The sequence below is a fragment of the Rhinopithecus bieti genome, unplaced genomic scaffold (genome assembly GCF_001698545.2).
Source record: "Rhinopithecus bieti isolate Rb0 unplaced genomic scaffold, ASM169854v2 scaffold_34968, whole genome shotgun sequence".
Taxonomy (NCBI): Eukaryota; Metazoa; Chordata; class Mammalia; order Primates; family Cercopithecidae; genus Rhinopithecus; species Rhinopithecus bieti.
Genome location: NW_016814942.1, coordinates 555,833 through 575,021, shown reverse-complemented (window position 1 = coordinate 575,021; position 19,189 = coordinate 555,833). Strand labels below are relative to the sequence as shown.

At 55.7% G+C, this 19,189-nt stretch overlaps 2 protein-coding genes across 4 annotated transcripts in view; both read right to left on the bottom strand.

The window, feature by feature from the left end:
• Positions 1–424: 424 nt before the first annotated feature.
• Positions 425–9,835, bottom strand: TM6SF2 (transmembrane 6 superfamily member 2). Of its 3 annotated transcripts, XM_017852685.1 has the most exons (11): positions 9,584–9,635; positions 8,871–9,026; positions 7,528–7,631; positions 6,852–6,949; positions 6,680–6,783; positions 6,193–6,275; positions 4,850–4,974; positions 4,168–4,269; positions 3,808–3,900; positions 2,555–2,674; positions 425–932 (listed from the first exon to the last, which is right to left on the bottom strand). In XM_017852685.1, exons 3-11 carry the CDS (start codon positions 7,610–7,612, stop codon positions 723–725), a joined length of 1,020 nt encoding a protein of 339 aa, XP_017708174.1. In that variant the 5' UTR covers positions 7,613–7,631; positions 8,871–9,026; positions 9,584–9,635; the 3' UTR covers positions 425–722. The 3 variants fall into 3 exon arrangements, with proteins under 3 accessions (XP_017708174.1, XP_017708172.1, XP_017708173.1); XM_017852683.1 differs by lacking the exon at positions 8,871–9,026 and having other exon boundaries at positions 9,584–9,835; XM_017852684.1 differs by lacking the exons at positions 3,808–3,900; positions 8,871–9,026 and having other exon boundaries at positions 9,584–9,835.
• A 3,217-nt stretch (positions 9,836–13,052) lies between these two features.
• Positions 13,053–19,189, bottom strand: part of SUGP1 (SURP and G-patch domain containing 1) — a 44,776-nt gene continuing 38,639 nt past the window's right edge. The window contains 7 exon segments of the mRNA XM_017852662.1: positions 13,053–13,214; positions 13,479–13,608; positions 14,274–14,419; positions 15,230–15,336; positions 15,731–15,848; positions 16,625–16,757; positions 17,281–17,413. Coding sequence (XP_017708151.1) covers positions 13,188–13,214; positions 13,479–13,608; positions 14,274–14,419; positions 15,230–15,336; positions 15,731–15,848; positions 16,625–16,757; positions 17,281–17,413 — 794 coding nt within the window. The 3' untranslated portion in view covers positions 13,053–13,187.

Sequence of the window (19,189 nt, the reverse complement as noted above, 5' to 3'; positions counted from 1 at the left end):
TCCAACACACTGGGACTCCGTCTCAGCTCAACCATGCCTCGGGGACTGAGGAGGGGAATGATCTCAGACCAGGACCTTCACCTGCAGCCTTGGTTTCCCCAGCTGGAATAAGGAGTGAGATCCAGCATGTAGCAGTCAAGGTATACAGTAGGTGCTTAATAAATGTATCATGCTATTGGTTATGATTTATTGGTAGAGCAGGAACTTTTCTCTCTGGCTGTGACCTTGGGCAGGTCTCTTGTCCATACTGACCCTCGGTTTTCCCATCTGGAAGATGGAGCCATGCATACCAACCAGAGGCCACCTTCTGCTATCCCAGAACCTCTTGCTCCTGGCAACGACGATGGCAGTGATGGATGGGCCCTCATGGGGGCCAAGAAGAGGGTCCCTCGCCCCTGCACCCTGAAACACTTAGGCAGTGATATTTTGGAAATTGAAAGGGTTTTTACTAAAAGGATCTATGGGGGGATGATGGGTAAATTCTGGAAGGGGTGGAAGCGTCTATGTGGGGGTTGAAGCATGGTGACAGCTGTGAGAGGCTCTCCTTGCAGGAACACTTGGTCGTTGGTCTCCATCCCACCCACTGGACTGAAACCACCATAGCCAGGACTAACGACACCTGGAGATGTCCCTCCTGTCTCTAAAACACCCGACCCCCACTTCCCCAGGTAGGGCTGGCTGGGTGCGTAAACAGAGTCCTGGGTCCTAAGTCCATAGCCCTCTCAATGCTGCTTCTTGTGGAGGGCTATGGGGCCGGAGGGTGGTGGCTGGTGGAAGAATGCAGGCCACTGAAGGCAACGGTAGGCCAGCAGGTGGGGGCCCAGTGCATACAGCAGATTGCACACGAAGAAGCAGCCCCAGGTGTCCTCAGGCACACGGTAGGTGAAGGGTGTGCGCAGGTGCATGGAAGCCCCCATGTGTGAGAACTGTGCCTGGTAGCCGAACAGGAAAGATGGATGTCAGGGGCCAGGAAGGAACCGAAATCCCAGCATCACCGACGGCCCACCAGGTAGGTCAGGCAGAACCCAGGGGATGCCCATCCTCACCTCTTGGGCTCTGCTCATCTACCTGTTTCCCATCTCCAGTCCATCTGTCTGTCTCTCTCTATTTTTTTTTTTTGGAGACAGAGTCTCACTCTCTTGCCCATGCTGGAGTGCAGTGGTGCAATCTCCGTTCACTGCAACCTCTGCTGCCTCCTGGGTTCAAGCGATTCTCATGCTTCAGCCTCCTCTGAGTAGCTGGTACTACAGGCGCGCACCTGTACGCCTAGTTAATTTTTTGTATTTTTTAATAGAGATGGGGTTTCGCCATGTTGCCCAGGCTGGTCTCGAACTCGTGAGGTCAGGCAATCCATCCACCTTGGCCTCCCAAAGTGCCAGCTAGGATTACAGGCGTGAACCACCATGCCTGGCTTATTTTTAAAATTTCTATCTAATCTGTCTATCTATCTATCTATCTATCTATCTATCTATCTATCTATCTATCTATCTATTTAGAGATAGGGTCTTGCTCTGTTGGCCAGGCTGGAGTGCAGTGGCACGACCATGACTCACTGCAGCCTCAAACTCCTGGGCTCAAGCAGTCCTCCCATCCCAGCCTCCCGAGTAGCTAAGACAGCAGGCACATGCTACCATGCCCAGCTAATTTTTGTACTTTTTGTAGAGACGGGTTTTGCCATGTTGCCTAGGCTGGTCTCAGATTCCTGGGCTCAAGTAGCCCTCCCACCTCAGCCTCCTAAAGTGCTGGGATTACAGGTGTGAGTCACCTCGCCTGGCCTTCTGTCTGTAAAGATTCCTACCCTTATGTGTCCTGTCTGTCCCCCCCTCCCCCATGCTCGTCCACTTGTCTGTGAGTCCCTCCCCACTTGCCTAACCTCATCTCCTGGGCCCTGCACCCCATCTCTCTCTGACCTGGCTCCAGATCCTCCTCCTAGTCTTCCCCATCCCAGAGGTCTTGGCACAAATCCTGTGGATTCTAGACGTTTTCCTGGTCCCTACTTCCCTGGCCAGGGCCCAGGCTTTAGCACTTTTCATCAGGAACCCAGAAAAAGGCTCCTAGCTCTGACTGGGCCCCCACTGCTCAAACACCTCCTCAAACTCCCCATCACCCTCAGTACAAGCCCCCAGTCCCAGAGTTCAAAGCCTTCAGCATCTAGCTGCCAATTTCTCTTCTCTCTGCCTTTACCCATGTTATCGCCTTGCTAAATCACTCTCTCCCTCTGTGCTTCTCCTTATGCTGTTCCCATTCCTGGAATGCCCTTCCCTGCCTAGAGAACTCATCCCCGTACATCAAAGCCCAGCTCCTATGCCCCTGCTTCTAGGAAATCTTTCCCTTCTGGAATCCTTCACAGTCCCTGTACCTGTTTTCATGGGGCTTGGAGTGTCTGTATCTGGCTTTGTCTCTCCTAGACTAGGGAATCCTGGGATACCGGGCCTGGGGCTGGGGTCTCTTGGGGACCCATCATTACAGTGCCCAGGGAGGACACCAAAGTTGTTGATGAGTAGACAGAAATTCCCTCCCACATGTCTGCTCAACCACCCACCCGTCACCTCACCTGGCCGATGGCTCCAGCAAACACCAAGGCCCAGTCTGGCAGCCAGGAACAACCAGGGAAGGTGAGAGCATAGGCAGCCAGGCCGCAGAAAGGCAGGACATAAAACATGTACATCAGCATCTGCAGGGGTGGGAGGACAGGGGCACCAGTCTGTGAGATGAGCAGCTACCCCAGGTGGGCCTCCTGAGACCCCTGAGGTGGAGGCCCTGAGGAAGGATCTGGATGGCCTCAGACCCCACCCAGGCTCTCTGCAAAGTGCTCCCCTATTTCCCTTGCAGATCCTTGCCCCCACCCGCCGAACACATACACCAAACCTACCAACCTTTCTCTGGAAGTGGCATGAGACTCTGGCCTAGCCAGTCGGAGCATTCCAGCCCCCTCTCCATGACGCTCAGTAAGGGATGGGCAAGTGATTCAGGCTGGATCAATCTGAGCCTGCCTAAGACTTGTGCTTAAACTCGGGGGTAATAAGGGCTCACAATGCTCTGGGGTGGCTGAGTGGGGTGCATGGAAGCCTGGAGCTGCCACAGGCTGTCTCTGCTACCCCATAAAGGGACTGCCTGAGAGCAGAGCCATGCAAAGAAAGCAGAGCCCAGAGGCCGGGCACGGTGGCTCACGCCTGTAATCCCAGCACTTTGGGAGGCCAAGGTGGGTGGATCACTTGAGGTCAGGAGTTCAAGACCAGCCTGACCAACATGGTGAAACCCTGTATCTACTAAAAATACAAAATTAACCAAGTGTAGTGGCGCATGCCTGTAATCCCAGCTACTTGGGAGGCTGAGGCAGGAGAATCACTTGAGCCCAGGAGGTGGAGGTTGCAGTGATCCAAGATCACGCCATTGCAATCCAGCCTGGGCGACAAGAGCAAAACTCTGTCTCAAAAACAAAACAAAACAAAACAACACAAACAAAAACAAAACAAAACACACACACACACACACACACACACACACACAAAAAAAAAAAAAAAAAAAACAAAGGAAAGAAAGGAAAAGAAAAGAAGAAAGAAAAGAAAAGAAAAGAAAAGAAATGAAAAGAAAAGAAAAGAAAAGAAAAGAAGAGCCCAGAGTCTGCACCTTAAACACCTGGATCCAGCCATACCTGAAGACCACATCTGTCCTTTTTTTGGTAGGACAGTAAATTCCATATGGCCTTCTGCCTGCTTGAGTTGTGCTTCTGGCACCTGTTTCAAAGAGGCCCAGAGGACCCCTACCCAAGGCAGGGGTGTGGTCTTCTCCCCACTCCCCTCTCACCTGCACCTTAGGATAGGCCACAGGGTCCCTCAGGTATGGCTCATACTGGTAGATATAGACAAAGCAGGAATCTGTGGGGCAATCAAGCACCACCTGGAGTAGACATACCAAGAACCCTCAGACATCCCTCCCACAGGAAACCTCCCCCACCCTTCCAGGTCCACACCCCTTGCTCTGGCCTCTCCCAGCCCAGCTCAAATTGGGCTGGGAGAAATGGGGCTTTGTCATGGAACACTCAGGTTAGACTTGATGAAGAACTTCCTTGGGTGATCAAACAGGAAGAAGGGCAGCGTGGGAGAGGTGGGTCAGGGAAGGGAGACCGGAGGCAGGGGATGGAGAGACTGACTAGTGCGGACTCACCAGGCCCCGGAACAGAGTGAAGAAGCCAGCAAGGATGAGGTATACAACAAGGGCCAGGTCAGCCGGACGCTGTAGGAGTCCCTTTCTTTGTTCCTCCTGCACCTGCCCCAGGGGAGAGAAACAGAGACAGCATGAGAGGTAGTCAATGAGAGGTATTCAGTAGGTATTCAAAAGGTATATAAAGGCTCCTAAGGCTCCTCTCTTTCTTTTCTTCCTTTCTTTCTTTTATTTTCTTTTTTTCCTTCCTTCCTTCCTTCCTTTTTTTTTTTTTTTTTCCCGAGACAGGGTCTCTTTCTGTTGCCCAGGCTTGAGTGAAGTGGCACAATCTCAGCTCACTGCAGCCTCAATCTCCTGGGCTCAAGTGATCCTCCTACCTCAGCCTCCCGAGTAGCTGGGACCACAGGCATGCACCACCACATCTGGCTAATTTTTTAACTTTTTGTAGAGTCAGGGTCTGGCTGTGTTGCCCAGGCTGGTCTCCAACTCCTGGGCTCAAGCGATCCTCAAGCCTTGGCCTCCCAAAATGTCGGGATTACAGGCATGAGCCATCGCACCCAGCCCTTGCTTCTTCCTTATGACAAAGGAGATCCTTCCACGGAAACTAAGTCTTTGACCAAAAGCAACTCACACAGGGAAAGTTCAGGCACGCTGGGACAAAGCCTAAGAGGGGCAAGGCACTCACCGTGTTGGCAGTGCAGTAGGTTGGCGCCCGGGGCTGGCTGAAGACCCTCACACCAGCCCAGCATGGCACCAGCAGGTAGGGGATGGTGAGGAAGAAGGCAGGCCTGATCTCGGAGCTGTATTTGCCTGCCATGGTGCAGGAGAGAGGGCGTCAGCCATGCCAGAACCCTGATGGATGTCTGTCTGTTTGTTTGTTCTAAGACAGAGTCTTGCTCTGTCACCCAGGCTGGAGTGCAGTGGTGCAATCTTGGCTCATTGCAACCTCCGCCTCCCAGGTTCAAGCAATTCTCCTGTCTCAGCCTCCTAAGTAGCTGGGATTACAGGCACATGCCATTATGCCTGGCTAATTTTTGTATTTTTAGTATAGGCAGGGTTTCACCATGCTGCCCAGGCTGGTCTTGATCTCCTCGGCTTAAGTGATTAATGAGGCAGCCAGATTGCTTGAGCCAAGGAGTTCGAGACCAGCCTGAGCAACATAAGGATTACAGGTGTGAGCCAGCGCACCCGGTCTCTCTAGCTGGACATCTTGATTCAGAAATACCATCCTCAGCTGGGCGCGGTGGCTCACGCCTGTAATCCCAGCACTTTGGGAGGCCAAGGAGGGCGGATCATGAGGTCAGGAGATCGAGACTATCCTGGCTAACACAGTGAAACCCCGTCTCTACTAAAAATGCAAAACAAAAATTAGCCGGGTGAGGAGAATGGCGTGAACCCGGGAGGCGGAGCTTGCAGTGAGCCAAGATCGCGCCAATGCACTCCAGCCTGGGTGACTGAGTGAGACTTCGTCTCAAAAAAAAAAAAAGAAATACCATCCTCAGTCAAGCTTCACCACCCTCCATGGCTCCCTAGTGCCCACAGGATGATGTCCATGCTTCTCAGCCTAGCCTGCCTCAATTTACCTTCTGAATATGGATCCTACCTTCCAGTGGGTTCTTTGCTTCCTATGAATACACCTTGGGTGTTCCCTCTGCTGAGGTTTTGCCATACCAGCCTCCTGGATTGCTTTCACTGCTCTACCTCCCAAGCCCTACTCCTGAAGCTTTCACCCTGTCCCCAGGACTCATCCTAAAATTCCCTTCCCGTGTCAAGAGCATTCTGGGTCAAACCCTTGGGGCTGGGAACCATTGCCTGGGGAGGAAGTAGAGTTTGGATTCCCCCACCTTTCAAGAGGAAATGGGGACCAGAAAGGGGTGGGCTGCTGACTGAGGCTGTGGACACACAAAGAGGGAGGTGGGGCCTCTGCAGACATCAGGGAAGGGGTGGAGGATCCAATGGGGGTGCTTCTAGGTGCAGGGCAGTGACCTAGCCCAAGAGAGACCAGATTTCCCGAAGCCTTGTCCTTACCAAGAATGTTTCCTGTAAGGAACACCAGGATGCTCATGCCGAAGGAACCCAGCCAGTACAGTCCAAAGTTCCGGTATCTCTTCCTGGGCAGGGGATGGAGGGGTGACCAGCAGGTAATCACTCCGTAATCTCAGAGCCCCAACCAGGGTCCAGAGACCACCGTGGGCTTCCCAGCTCTGGGTGCCTTTCAGTTTTGCCCAGGATGGAAGGGACAAAATGGAGTTGAACAGGGGAATGAACAGTGAGACCCTCTGTCCAAGAAAAGAAGTGACTGCCCAGACACAGGGTGGATATAAGCAATGCCACACCACCATCTACACCTGAAACGTTTCCTGGAACCTTCTCCCGGACACCCTCGGCTGGAGCCCTAGAGGGGCATCCTGATTTCTCCTACAGACACTTCTGGCTCCACCCTGCCCTGGGGCCTCATCTGAGGATGAAACTTCTCTCCCAGGGTCAGGGGCCACCCTCTCCCTGGCTCCTGCACCTTCTGCAGATGGCGCCGGCCATGGCCAGGTAGAGGAGGTAGTGAACGGTGCCATCCCAGTAGCAAATGAAGACTCCGTGTGCTGTGCGCAGGTATGGCTCTCCCTGTGGGGTCAGGAGGGAGGCTCAGACGGGCAGTGGGGCAGGGGGATCCCTGGCCGTCCCCCAAGTACCTCCTTGGTGTAGAAATCCATGAAGCCCACCACATAGCCGTCTTCCTGAAGAGCGATGATGAGGTCCACAACCGAGGTGAAGGCGAAGACAGCAAAAACTGCAGTGAGGAGGCGGCCGGGTCAGGTGTGGGAGGGGACACACATGGGTGGGGCTAGGGCTCAGTGTGGGCAGGGCTTGAAGTTAAGTTCAGGGATGAGATTATTTCAGGCAAGGACTCCAGGCCCAGTCCCTACCCCAACCCCAAAGGTTGCATGACCACTGTCCCGCCTCATTCTGCATGTCTGATGGACGAGACACAGCCTGGCCCTCAGAAGTCCCTGGTTTGATTGGGAGGACCAGTGCCTGCCTTTGGGAGTCGCCAGTCTCATGGGAGAGGAACCGTCCCTGCCCTCAGGAGATCTCAAAGTGATGAGGCAGTACACTCTTTTTCAGGAGCTTCCAATCTGATGGGGGAGATGCAGTCCCTATTCTCAGGGGCCCCAGGTCTCAAGGGGGAGGCTCTTTGAAGTTCCCCAGTTTAATGGGAGTGTTCAAATCTCTTTGAGGTCTCCAGTCTGATGGGAGCTCTTAAAGGGCCCCCAGTCTGATGGAGGAGGACCTTCGATGGCCCCTAAGTCTGAGGGTGGAGGCCCTTGCTTGGACAGTCTTCTTCCCCACAGCTTCCCACTGACTCACCAGCATAGAGTGGGTCATAGGAGATTTCGCCATGGGACAAGCTGTAGACTGCCACGAAGAGCAGACCCAGGATTAGGGCGCTCATCAATGCCACCCACAGGGGACTGTGGAGAGGGAAACCAAGTCAGGAAGGCCAGGCCTAGTGCTGAGGCATTGACCCACTCTCCCTGGTGGGGGAAGGGGCAGACTCCTGGAAGCCCCAGGGGAAGAGACTAAAGTGTCTGTTCATCCATCAATGCTGTTCCCTGAAACTGCTCTCACCCTGTGCCAGGCCCTTGCCCAGGCTGTTTCTTCCTTCTGGAAACTGCTTCCAGAAGCCTTTTCCACTTGGCAAACTCCTACTCATCCTTCATGGCCCATCCACATTGTTCTTCTCCCATTTGTTCTTCCCCCATGAAGCCCTCCCTGACTCCCCAGAAAGGATCACTGTTTAACTTGAGCCAGCTACAGAGGGGACATTCCTCAGCCCCTTCTTTTCTTTCTTTCTTTCTTTTATTTTTTTGAGATGGAGCTCTGACATGCAGGCTGGAGTGAAGTGGTGTGATCTCAGCTCACTGCAACCTCTGCCTCCTGGGTTCAAGCGATTCTCCTGCCTCAGCCTCCCAAGTAGCTGGGATTACTGGTGTCCACCACCACGCCCGGCTAATTTTGTATTTTAGTAGAGACGGGGTTTTACCATGTTGGCCAGGCTGGTCTCGAACTCCTGACCTCAGGTGATTTGCCCATCTTGGCCTCCCAAAATGCTAGGATTACAGGCATAAGCCACCACGCCTGGTCTGCCCCTTCTGACTTTGCCATTTATCCCATTTGTTATGTGTTTAACTCAGTCTGTTCAGTCATTCGGCAACATCAAGTCCCTCTGTGGCCAGGCCCAGCTCCCAAGCCACAGGGTCTCGAGTGCTCAGTTCTGTAGACTTCACTGTCTGACACTCCCAGCTCCTCCCAGCTAAAGTCCAAATGCCTCTATTAACTCCACCTTACCCCTGCCCTGATCTGCGCCCCCAACCTGATAAGACAGGTCAACCAGTTGCATAAATAACAGAAGCCAGGTCTCTGGGCAGCCCTCAACCCAGGTGGGCAAATCCAGGCCTAGAGAGGATGGGATTACTGTCCAGTTGTCCAGGGTCACACAGCAAGACTCTGTCCATCACTCTCCAGGCCCCTGTTTTCTCATGATCCCCTCGGAACCCAAGGTCTCCATCCTGACCCCATCTAACGATGACATTATAGTACTCAGATGAGACCAGGACAAATCTTTGTACACAGTTTGTAATCCTTAACCGTAACTATGAGATGAGATCTAGGATTGTGCCCATGACACTAATCAGGGAACTGAGGCTTACCCAGGATCCCAGGAGATGGAGATGGGTATTCCCACCCAGGGAGCAGGCCCATGGTTAAGACTCTCTCCACCCTATGGCTTGGTTTGAGCTGGGTTTAGAAGTGCGAGGGGCTTGCAGATGCCCGCTATCCGGTGGCTGGACCCACAGGGCTAGGATCTAGGGTTAGAATACAGGGACCAGGAACAGGAACCAGTGGGGGAAACTGAGTCTAGGCACAGGGTTAGCCAGTCCTGAACAAGAGGAAAGTCACAGGCCTGAGACAGGCAACGTAGCAGGGTGTGTGTGTGTGTGTGTGTGTGTGTGTGTGTGTGTGTCAGCAGGAGCCAGGTACCTGGGGCCTTATCCGGGACAATACTTTTACCCTTGGGGACTTTGGAGCCTGCGCAGGGCGCATCCCTGGGAAAACCCCAGAAACCCTCCAAAGCTCTGGCTTGTGGGGACTCTCCTCATCATTCCTTCTCCCCAGGCCCCAAACATCCCAGGAGCGGCCACATCCCAGCCTCCAGCACCGCGGAAAGGGGACTTCCGGTTAGACGGGGGCGTTCTTCTGGCCCAGGCCCATTCCTGCCGGGTCGGAGCTGAGCTGGGGCGCAGGGCTCGCGGGAGCCAGGTCCGCGGACCGCGCATCCTCCCTCCAGCCCACCTCCGGTCCTCCCAGCCCCCGCCCGCCCTCATTGTCCCCGAAGGCTGCCCCAGCCCCTCCCGGCACGCACTGCGAGAGCGCGGAGACGTGGTTGAGCGCGTAGGACACCGGGAGGGCGCTCAGCGACAGCGCCGCGATCTTGCCGGCCAGCGGCGGGATGTCCATAGCGGCAGCGGCTGGACCCCAGCTCAGCCCCAGACGTTCTCCAGGGCGCTCGGCTCCTCGTTGGCGGCGCGTCCAGGCCGGGGCTGCCAGGGACCCGCCCCGCACAAAGGTCGCCCCCTGCTGCGCACTGGGCAGGCGGCCGTGACCCGCCCTGCGTGTTCCCGGGGAGCCTCCAAGGCCCCTCCCCGGTCCTCCCCCTGGCAGCTGCCCCGCCCCTTCGCCCCTCACCATGGACACCCCACCCGCTGCCCAGCCTCAGTTTCCCTCTCTGTCAAAGGCTGGGACACAACACCTCGGGATGTTTCTGCTCTTAGGCCAAAGGGTACACCCTGGAGGTTCTGGCATGCCCGCTCTTTCCCCTGCCCCACAACTTCGTTCTAAGGAAATTCGTTCTCCTGGACTGTGCCCTTCTAAACCCCTGCATTCCCCACCCAAAGATCAAGTGGGCATTGCCTGTGCGCGCTGATGGAGCGACTTCCAGCTCTTGGGCGCAAAATGCCTTTCAGTGGGCTTAGATTTGAGTTTTCACACAGTGGCCACCACAAATGTAAACGTGTTTCCAGGCAGGTGTGTGGTTTTTTTTTTTTTTTTTTTTTTTTTTTTTTTTTTTTTTTTGAGAGGAGGTCTCACTCTGTCACCCAGACTGGAGTGCAGTGGCCCGCCTTGAACTCCCAGCCTCAAGCGATCCTCCCACCTCAGCTTCCCAAGTAGCTGGGACTACAGGTATGCACCACCATGTGCAGCTAATTATTTTTTTGTGAAGACAGGCGTCTGGCTTTGTTGCCTAGGCTGGTTTCAAACTCCTGTGCTCAAGAGATCCTCCCACCTCAGCCTCCCAAAAAGCTGCGATTATAGGCGTGAGCCACCGCGAGGGGTCTTTAAGTGTACTCCGGGGCTGTACCTTTGCAGGCTAGTCGTGGTTGAGGGTTCTTCATGTGGGGGAGAGGGTAGAAGGAAGGGATTCTAGGGGGTGGGGGCTGAAGTTAGAATATCGGGATGGAGCCAGTTTGGTGAAGAGTTTGGGAAGGGTGTTCCTGGCAGGGAGGAAAATGGCTTAGGCTTGGAAATGAGCAGCGGAAAGGAGGTCGGTTCTGCTGGGGTGTGATGAGAAGTGAGACAGCTGTGAGAGGCTGTGGGAGGTTTTGAACAGCTGGGAGGGGGCCGCAGTGTTGTTGGGGAGAATGAGGAGACCATCTGTCTTTGTCACCCCTCCAACCACCCTCTGGCCCATGTGGAGTACTTGTGGATGCTGCAGACAGCAAGGTGAACCATGCCCACCTGACACCTGCCCCACGGGAGCCCAGTCTGCAGCTGGCACAAATTCTAACCCCTGCCCCTACCTCAGGCTCCTTCTGCACGCAGCCCCTTAGCGTGATGCCAACTGGGTCACAGGTCTTTCTCAACTGGGCCACCACAGGAGAGTCTTCTGGCCACAAGTCTGACTCAGCCACCTTCCCCAGGTGCCCACTGCCCATGAGTGAAGTTCAGGTTCCCCTGGACTTTCCCTAACTTTAGCAGAGTCAACACCCCCCAGGCCTGCTTTCTGTCTGCAAAATGAGCCTTCTTGTAAGCGTGTCCCAGCATCCCCTCCTCCAGGCAGCCCTGCCTGCCACCCCCACCCCATCTTCTCCACACAGGGCCAGGGTGTCTGTGCCTGGCTCAGCCTAGGGGCCTGGCCTTGTCCCATGTACAGGATGCACCTGCACACACACATAGCATTTGGAGGCCTCATCCCCTGCCAAGGGGTAAAGTCCATGTCCTGAGCCTGGTGAGCCTCCATGTCGCTGAGAACTGAGAAGTAACTTGGACGGCTGAATGCCTGGGACCAAGCCCCAGGATTCCCCGTATCCTGAACCACTGGCTGCAGAGAGCTACCCTGCTGTGCTCAGGGTCCTGGCCCACTGCCTTCTGGGCAGCCCCCATGTATGGGCACCCAGGCCAAGCCCACCAATGTTACTCCTTGCTCTGCCTCAGCCACAGCGTCAGGAGGGGAAAAAGGGTGGCATGTCACCCCAGCCTTGGCTCTGCCACTGCCTCTGGCACCTCCCTGGTCTCAGACCCCACTGAGACACTCTGCAGGCCGCCCCACCACGGCTCCCTGGTTCCTCTCAGTAGCAGCCTCAGACCTCGTCCCCAGCAGCCTGGCTGACTGGAGCAGATCTTGTCCACCTGGTCCCCACACAAACACAGCAAAAACCCAGTGTTTGCTGAATGGCTGTGTGAACACAGGCTGGCCCAGGAGCCCGACTCCACACCAAGCATGTGAATAGGGAGCCCCTGGTGCCTGCAGGGGCTGGGCAGCACCCACTGGGTATGTGTGGGGGGTGGGGGGTAGGCAGATGGAAATGCAGATTCTCAGGGCCCTGCCCAACCAGCTGACTCAGCAGCTGCAGCTTAACAAGATCCCAGGGTGACTCAGGCACCAATGTGGGGCTCTGGCCCTGGGGCAGATGTGGGGGTCTTGGCACACACTGTGGCCCAAGGGGCTACCCTCCTGCCTCCAAAACTCTGGCTCTGAGGCCCTTCCTTTCAGGAGCTGTCCGACATGTTGGCATGGCTCATCCATCCACACGGCTATCCTCTAATGACACAAGCCCCAGGGACTCGTGTGCCTACAACACTGGTGGGACCTGAAGGGCCACTGCCATCACCTGTGTGCTGGGCCCTGCCAGCACCATCTGCCAGGAGAGCACACATATGGGCCCAGAAGCCACCTGACCCTGCAGGTATGAGGGAAGGTGGGGCCCTGCCTGGAGACCCCTCCCCAACCTCCCCCTGCAGCACAGTGCTAGGCTGGGAGGTTCCTGACATTCCTTTAGCCCAGGAGTGGCCAGGTCTCCAGCTTTATTATTATTATTATTATTATTATTATTACTCCAGCTTTATTATTATTATTATTATTATTATTATTATTGAGACAAGAGTCTCGCTCTCTCGCCCAGGCCGGAGTACAGTGGTGCAATCTCGGCTCACTGCAACTGCCTCCCAGGTTCAAGCAATTCTCCTGCCTCAGCCTCCCGAGTAGCTGAGACTACAGGTGTGCACCACCATGCCCAGCTAATTTTGTATTTTTAGTAGAGACAGGGTTTCACCATGTTGACCAAGTGGGTCTCGAACTCCTGACCTCTGGTGATCTGCCCGCCTTGGCCTCCCAAAGTGCTGGGATTACAGGCGTGATACCGCACCTGGCCTTCCAGCTTTATTATGCTGAGAACAGCTTTCTTCCTTCCTCCCCTCCAGTGCAAACCAAGCTAAGCAGGGATGGAGACTCCACAGGACAAGAAGGAGAGCCCCGAGGCAGCATCTTGTACTCTGTGCCCAGCCTGGTCCTGCTGCTAACAGGAGGGGCTTCCTGCAACAGGACCAGGCATCTGTGGTGGATGAGCACTGGGACTTTATTACACGGCACGGCACTCGTGACAACGGGAGGGGTGGGCAGAAATGCAGGCCGGAACATTCCACAGTCCAGGGACGGTTGGTCATTCAGAAAGTATGTATTTCCAGAACACTCAGTAGTAAGGCCGTCTAGGGTTGTTCTGCGGAAGGCAAAACAGGAGGAGGGGATTAGCGCTAAAGACAGCAGTTCCTCCTGTCCGGAACCTTCAGGGGGCAGCTGAGCTCGCACCCTTGAGGTGACAGGGCAGGCCTGGGGGACGGGTCGGGGCTTGAATGCAGGGGTTGGTAGGGGGCTTGCTAGTGAGACCCAGACTGGCTGGACTGGGGAAGGAAGGGAACCTTCTGTTCCTACCACCACCCTCTCCTGTCAACTGAGCAAAGGCAGCCCAGCCAGGCATGCGCACCAGGGGGTTGGGCCGGAAGCGGTAGGCCAGCATCATCCTCTTGCGGAAGGCCTCGTACTCGTCGTCCTCCTTGGAGAGCTCGGCCGGGCGGTCAATGCCGAAGCCGGCACCGTCCACTGTGGTGGTGCCCCTACAGGGAGGAGATGATGTGAGCAGGGGGCTGGGCCAGTGTCAGTCAGAAGGGGCCTAGGGCGGGAACTCTGGGCAGGGGGGCCGAGCACAGCTGGGCTCTTGGCAGCCTCCTGGGGCGCAGGGCTGGGCTGGGACGCATCTGCACAGAGAGAAGCCTGAACCTGAATGGTGAAGGAAGGGGAGACCCCGGGGGGGTCCAGGCCCCAGGGTCCCACACAGGAAGGAGGTGCCCACAGTGAAGGCTGTCGTAGCTCTTGGGATATTAGGATGGTTACTCAAGGACAGCCTCGAAGGGGGCACTCGGGGCCAGACTCACACCTGAGGAGAGCTGCCCATCACTGGGACTGGTTTCGCACTCATGGGGAATTCAAATGAGGCCCTTCACAAGGCAGACAGGGCCTGACCCATCTGTACCCACACCCACCCCACCTGGCCTGGAGATACTCATGAGGGGACAGAAGGAGGCCCTGGGACTGGGGAGGACCCGGCCCACACAGCCTCCTGCACTGCAGGTTTGTGCCTGACAAGGGGTGTGCAGTGGGGTGCTGTGATCATTTTGCCACAAGGGAAAAGCGATGACATAAAGGGGTAGGAATGGGGAGGTGGTGGGGGAGCCACGGACCCCGAGTTCATGGCCATGCCCTTCAACAGGGCCACACTCACTTGTTCACCGGGTTCTTGATGCCCTGGCCCTCCGAACCCAGCCCCTCGCCCTCTTTCCAGCCCATCTTCATCAGCATCTGGTAGCCAATGTTCTCCACAGTCAGCTTGAACTCCTTGTACTCCGAGTAGTCAGGCTCGCGGCCCTCCTACAAGGTGAAGAGGCAGCTGTCACCTAACAGGGCTGGGGCTGTGATGGCCCCCAAATCCAACCTTCTGCCTTTGGTTTCAATCAGTGCTGGGACCAGTGGCCCATCTGCCTCCCTCTCACCAGATCAGACTCGTTGATAACAGACCAAGCTCCTCCTGCTTCTCAGGGTCCCCTGGGCCTTAGTGCCACACTGTGCACCAAGCTCCCTGGTGGCCAAGTCAAAAGGGCAAGAGCAAGAGTTACACAGGCCTTATCCACCTGAGATAGAGCAATGGTTCATTGGCAAAGAGAAGCCCTGTGTTCATGTCCTGAGAGCAATTTGTTGTACAAGATCCTAACAAAAGATGGACAGCGAGGTTACCACCTTGCTGATGAGGCTATCAGGCCCTGAACAGTTTCATAAAAAACCTCAAAAAGATAATGGGGGACGTGCCGTGTCAGCCCTCTCCCCTCAGGAGTCCAACAGCAGCAGAGGCAGAATGTTAAGCTCTGGTTCTGGAGAGGCCAGTCCGTGGGGACTTCTGCCGGAGAAACACTTTGCCTGTAAACTGCACTTAATTGGCTCCACTGGAAGCAGAATTTACCCCACAGCCCCAGCAAATGTTTCTGAGGCGGCAGCTGAGCTGCTGTTTGCTAATTCCCTACACAGACGGCGCCTGTCATTAACAGATGCCTCCCGCAGCGAGAGAGCCTGGCTCCCGCTGTGATCCAGGGTAGCTAGGCTACTCTGGGTGCCTGCAGGGTGAGGCGGCTATAGGAGGGACTGGCACATAGCAGAGGCTGGAGCTGGGGGCCCCTCCTGGCTCACCTTCAGGGCCTTGAAGGTCTCCATAAACTTCTCCAGCTCATCTGGAGGCAGGAAGTCTCCGATGAAGTGCTTGCCCCGGCCCATCTTTGTCAGTTGCTCAGCCCATTCTGCTCAGAGAAGCAGAAAGGTGAGAAGAGGGAGAAGCAGGAAGGAGGGGAGTGGGCCTGGTGGCTCCCAGGCAAAGGTATGAGACTCAGTGGGAGCCGGGGAAGGAGGTGGCTGGGCCATGACCCCAGCCCGAGCCTCGGCCAGGCAGCCCAGCATTCAGTGAACCCTGTGCGGCTCTCCACCCTAACGATGACAGGACCGCTCCTTTCACCACAGAGAAAACTAGGACCCAGAAAGACTGAGCCTCTCACTCCAGGTCTCACAGCCACAGGGGGCAGGCTGGGGGCTGAACCAGGACGGCAGCTCAAGACCACGTGGGACACCTCCAGGTAACCTTCCAGGGCAGGTGAGGGGGACCACACCCAGCCCAGCCCGCCCCGCCGCGTCACACACCCCTGGTCTTGTCCATCTCCATGCGCCGCAGTTGGTGCTCCCAGGTGCCCAGCTCGCTGTCTACCTCCTCATCGCTGTCGTAGCCGTGCTGGTGTTGCGCACTGCTTTTCAGCGCGCACTGTCGATGGCCGTTGTGCTGCTGACATGTCGTACTTGGCTGGCATCTTGCAGGCACATCGCCAGTGAGCCAGGGCACGCGCAGTGGCCTGCCAGAGCCCGCCCCTCACTCCCCACCTCCGTGGGAGGTGTGCCCCCCCACGGGAACCTGGCATTGGACCCCCCGGGGCGGGCTGAGCAAGGATTCAGGCAAAGTACTGAGTCCCACCTGGGTTTCTAAATCCCGGTGTGGGAGCCACGGGAGGCTCTTGGCCCACTGGAATGAGGGACCAGGGCCCGGACCCCAGGAAGAGTCCAAGGGTGATGGACGGGGCTGTGGGCCTGGAGGCAGGGGTCAGAGTGAGCTGACCCCAGGGGACTGACAGGCAGGTGCCTGAGCTCTCAGTGAGAGCGAAACCGACCATGCCACTCCAAACGGGCGGGCCTCAGTTCCTCAGGGGCCCTGTGCTGGACCAGCATCTTGGTAGACACAAGAGGGACTGTGGACAGAAGGGGAAAAAACTCAATAGAGCTATCCATGGACCAGCCCTGGGCACAGCGGAAGCAGCAAGCTGGGCCAGGGATCACATCAAGGGGCTGCCCCAAGGGTCAATGGGTCTCCCAGGAGCCTGGAGGCATTCAATGCAGTGGGGGTGGCTTGCACCTACTGGGGCAGGGGGAGTGCCTGCCTGGCCAGCCCTCCCCACTGGGCATGGGTCCCTGAATGCGGAGGCTTGGCGAGCACAGAACCCTGTGGATCATGCACCGAGGGTAGAGGATGCCTCTTTTGGGACTGACCATGCGGTCCCCCTTGTCCCCACCAGTCTTACCCTGCTGCTCCTTCAGGCTCTTCTTCTGGGCGGTTCCGACAGGCCTCTGACCCACTAGCCCACAGCTTCCCTTTCTCATAGCCAGGCCCTGAGGTCCTGAACTGGAAACCAACACAGGGCAGTTCAGTGCCTGAAGGTGACCCCTGATTCGCTCTCACCGGAGTGTGCTGAGTTCATGCTTCAGGACACTCCAGGCACACGGCTCCAATTCGACGGATGTCGTGCCACCGGGAACGGGAGCCTGGGGCCCATGCTGTGTGCTGGCCTGTTGACCCCCGCGATCTTATGTCTTGTGACCTCTCGCGGGTCTACATCACCGCTTCAGAGTGGGACACCAGAATTCCCAGGAATCAGAGGTTCGGGGACTCACACAGCTAATGAGTGACAGGGCAGGAATTTGCAGAGCTGGAGACAAGAGAGCTGAGACGGAGTGTGGGCAGCATGCATGGACACACTCACAAGCTGGCTCTCAGAAGACACGTTGCTAACAGACCCCAGGTGTAAGCGCGCACAGATTCAGAGTCTGGCGTAAGACTCAGCTGTGCGATTCCCTTCGCTCCTGCAGGGGAGGCAGCCAACCATCCTCAGAGCAGCTGACATTTAATTTGGCATTAGCTGTGGAACCTGGCAGGCACCAGTAACACTGACACATAGAAAGATGCTGCAACGGCCCCATCCAGGCGACAGAAACCACCATCCCTCGGGCGGTACGGTGCTTCCGGGGGGAGAAGGTGAGCAGAGGGGTGCAGCGGGTCCTCTGGGAAGGGAAAAGACTTGGGTCCTTCCAGCTCATCAACACTCGGGCTTTGTCACTAAGAATAGCCCACATTTGCACTCTTAGTCCTTCCTCGGTTTACGAGGCACTGAGGGATGTGGGGGAGCCCAGTGGGGGAGATGCAGGAGCTGAAGTCTGAGCATCTGGTTGAGTGCCTTAGAGCAGGCCCAAAGTCCCTTTCCCCCAGGCCCACTCTACCACATGAGTGGGTGGGTGAGGTTTACCATGCTCCCTGAGGAGATCAGTGGGACTTGAACCTGGGCCTCAGATTTTGGGGCCTGTTCTGTCTAGCTAGGCCACAGGGCAGCTTCTTCACCTGCCGGGTGTCTCAGAGCTGGGGTGTGTGCATGTTGAAGAAGCACCTGGATCTAAGCACTAGGGTTTGGCACTTGAGTGACAAACCAATCCTAGGTACCCTCTACCCTGGCTAGAGTTGCTGGCTATAGCCCTGGTAAGCATAAGAATCTTCATTCAGTAGCTTTTCTCCTTGACCTAGAATCTCTGAGGCCCTTGGGGCCAGGGAGGCACTGAGCAAGCAACCATCCCTGAGTTGGACAAGCAGGTCCAAGAGGCTGGCCACCTGACCTGGGAAGGCTGCCTTCCCTCTTGGGGTCCTGTCCTCATCTTGCAAACACAGGTGATGGTGCCACACAACAGGGCACGTCAGACTCCTCCATGCACCTGTGTGTCGAGCGCTGGTGCAGCTGGAGTGAGGGGGTGATGTTTCTGCTCACAGTGCAGGCTGCATAGCTGCACAGTGGGGCGCCACACGACATGAGATAGTGGCTGTCAGTCACTGTCATCTGCAGAATGCAATGACAAGAGACCACCCCCCAATCCCTGTAGGTTTGGTAAGAAAATGAGAGACCAGGCCATACGCTGGCCCTCCCTGAAATTATGAAATTGCTGCTAAGAAGGGAGAGGTGAAAAGGTGATTGTGCAAAACTGTGGTAATTATTGTGCTTATCATTATCCATCTCTTGAACTTTTCTTTTTCCCCTCGAGATGGAGTCTTGCTCTGTTGCCCAGGCTAGAGTGCAGTGGCGTGATCTTGGTTCACTGTAACCTCCGCCTCCCAGGAACAAGCAATTCTCCTGCCTCAGCCTCCTGAGTAGCTGGGACTACAGGCATGCGGCACCACACCTGGCTAATTTTTGTATTTTTAGTAGAGATGGAGTTTCACAATATTAGTCAGGCTGGTCTCGAACTCCTGACCTCAGGTGATCCGCCCGCCTTGGCCTCCCAAAGTCCTGGGATTACCGGCGTGAGCCACCATATCTGGCCTCCTGAACTTTCTATGACAAGAAAGAATCCAAGTACTGGCTGGGAGTGGTGACTCATGCCTGTAATCCCAGCACTTTTGGAGACTGAGGTGGGAGGATGGCTTGAACCCAGGAGTTCGAGACCAGCCTAGGCAACATAGCAAGACCATCTCTATTTATGTATTAAAAAAAAAAAAAAAAAAAAAAAGGCTCACTTCAGACCCAAAAACACAAATTCAGTCAGGAATCACTTCATGGAGGGGACCATTCTGGAAATGCATCATTAGGCACTGTTGCCAACGTGTGAGCATCATAGATTGTACCTCCACAAACCTAGATGCTACCGCCTACTGCACACCTACACTAGATATTACAGTTGACCTTGAATTATATGGGTTTGAACTACACAGGTCCACTTAATATGCTGATTTTTTTCAATGAATATATATATATATATATATTTTTTTTTTTGAGACGGAGTCTGGCTCTGTCGCCC

Bases quoted from the DNA above. Each gene is read 5' to 3' on its own strand.
- TM6SF2 (XM_017852683.1), bottom strand. From the start codon at position 9,678: ATGGACATCCCGCCGCTGGCCGGCAAGATCGCGGCGCTGTCGCTGAGC. The intron at 7,632-9,583 runs GTGCGTGCCGGG...CCCTCTCCACAG, and splicing joins CACGTCTCCGCGCTCTCGCA to TCCCCTGTGGGTGGCATTGA. The intron at 2,675-3,807 runs GTGAGAGGGGAG...CCACCCCTGCAG, and splicing joins TGGCCTATCCTAAGGTGCAG to ATGCTGATGTACATGTTTTA.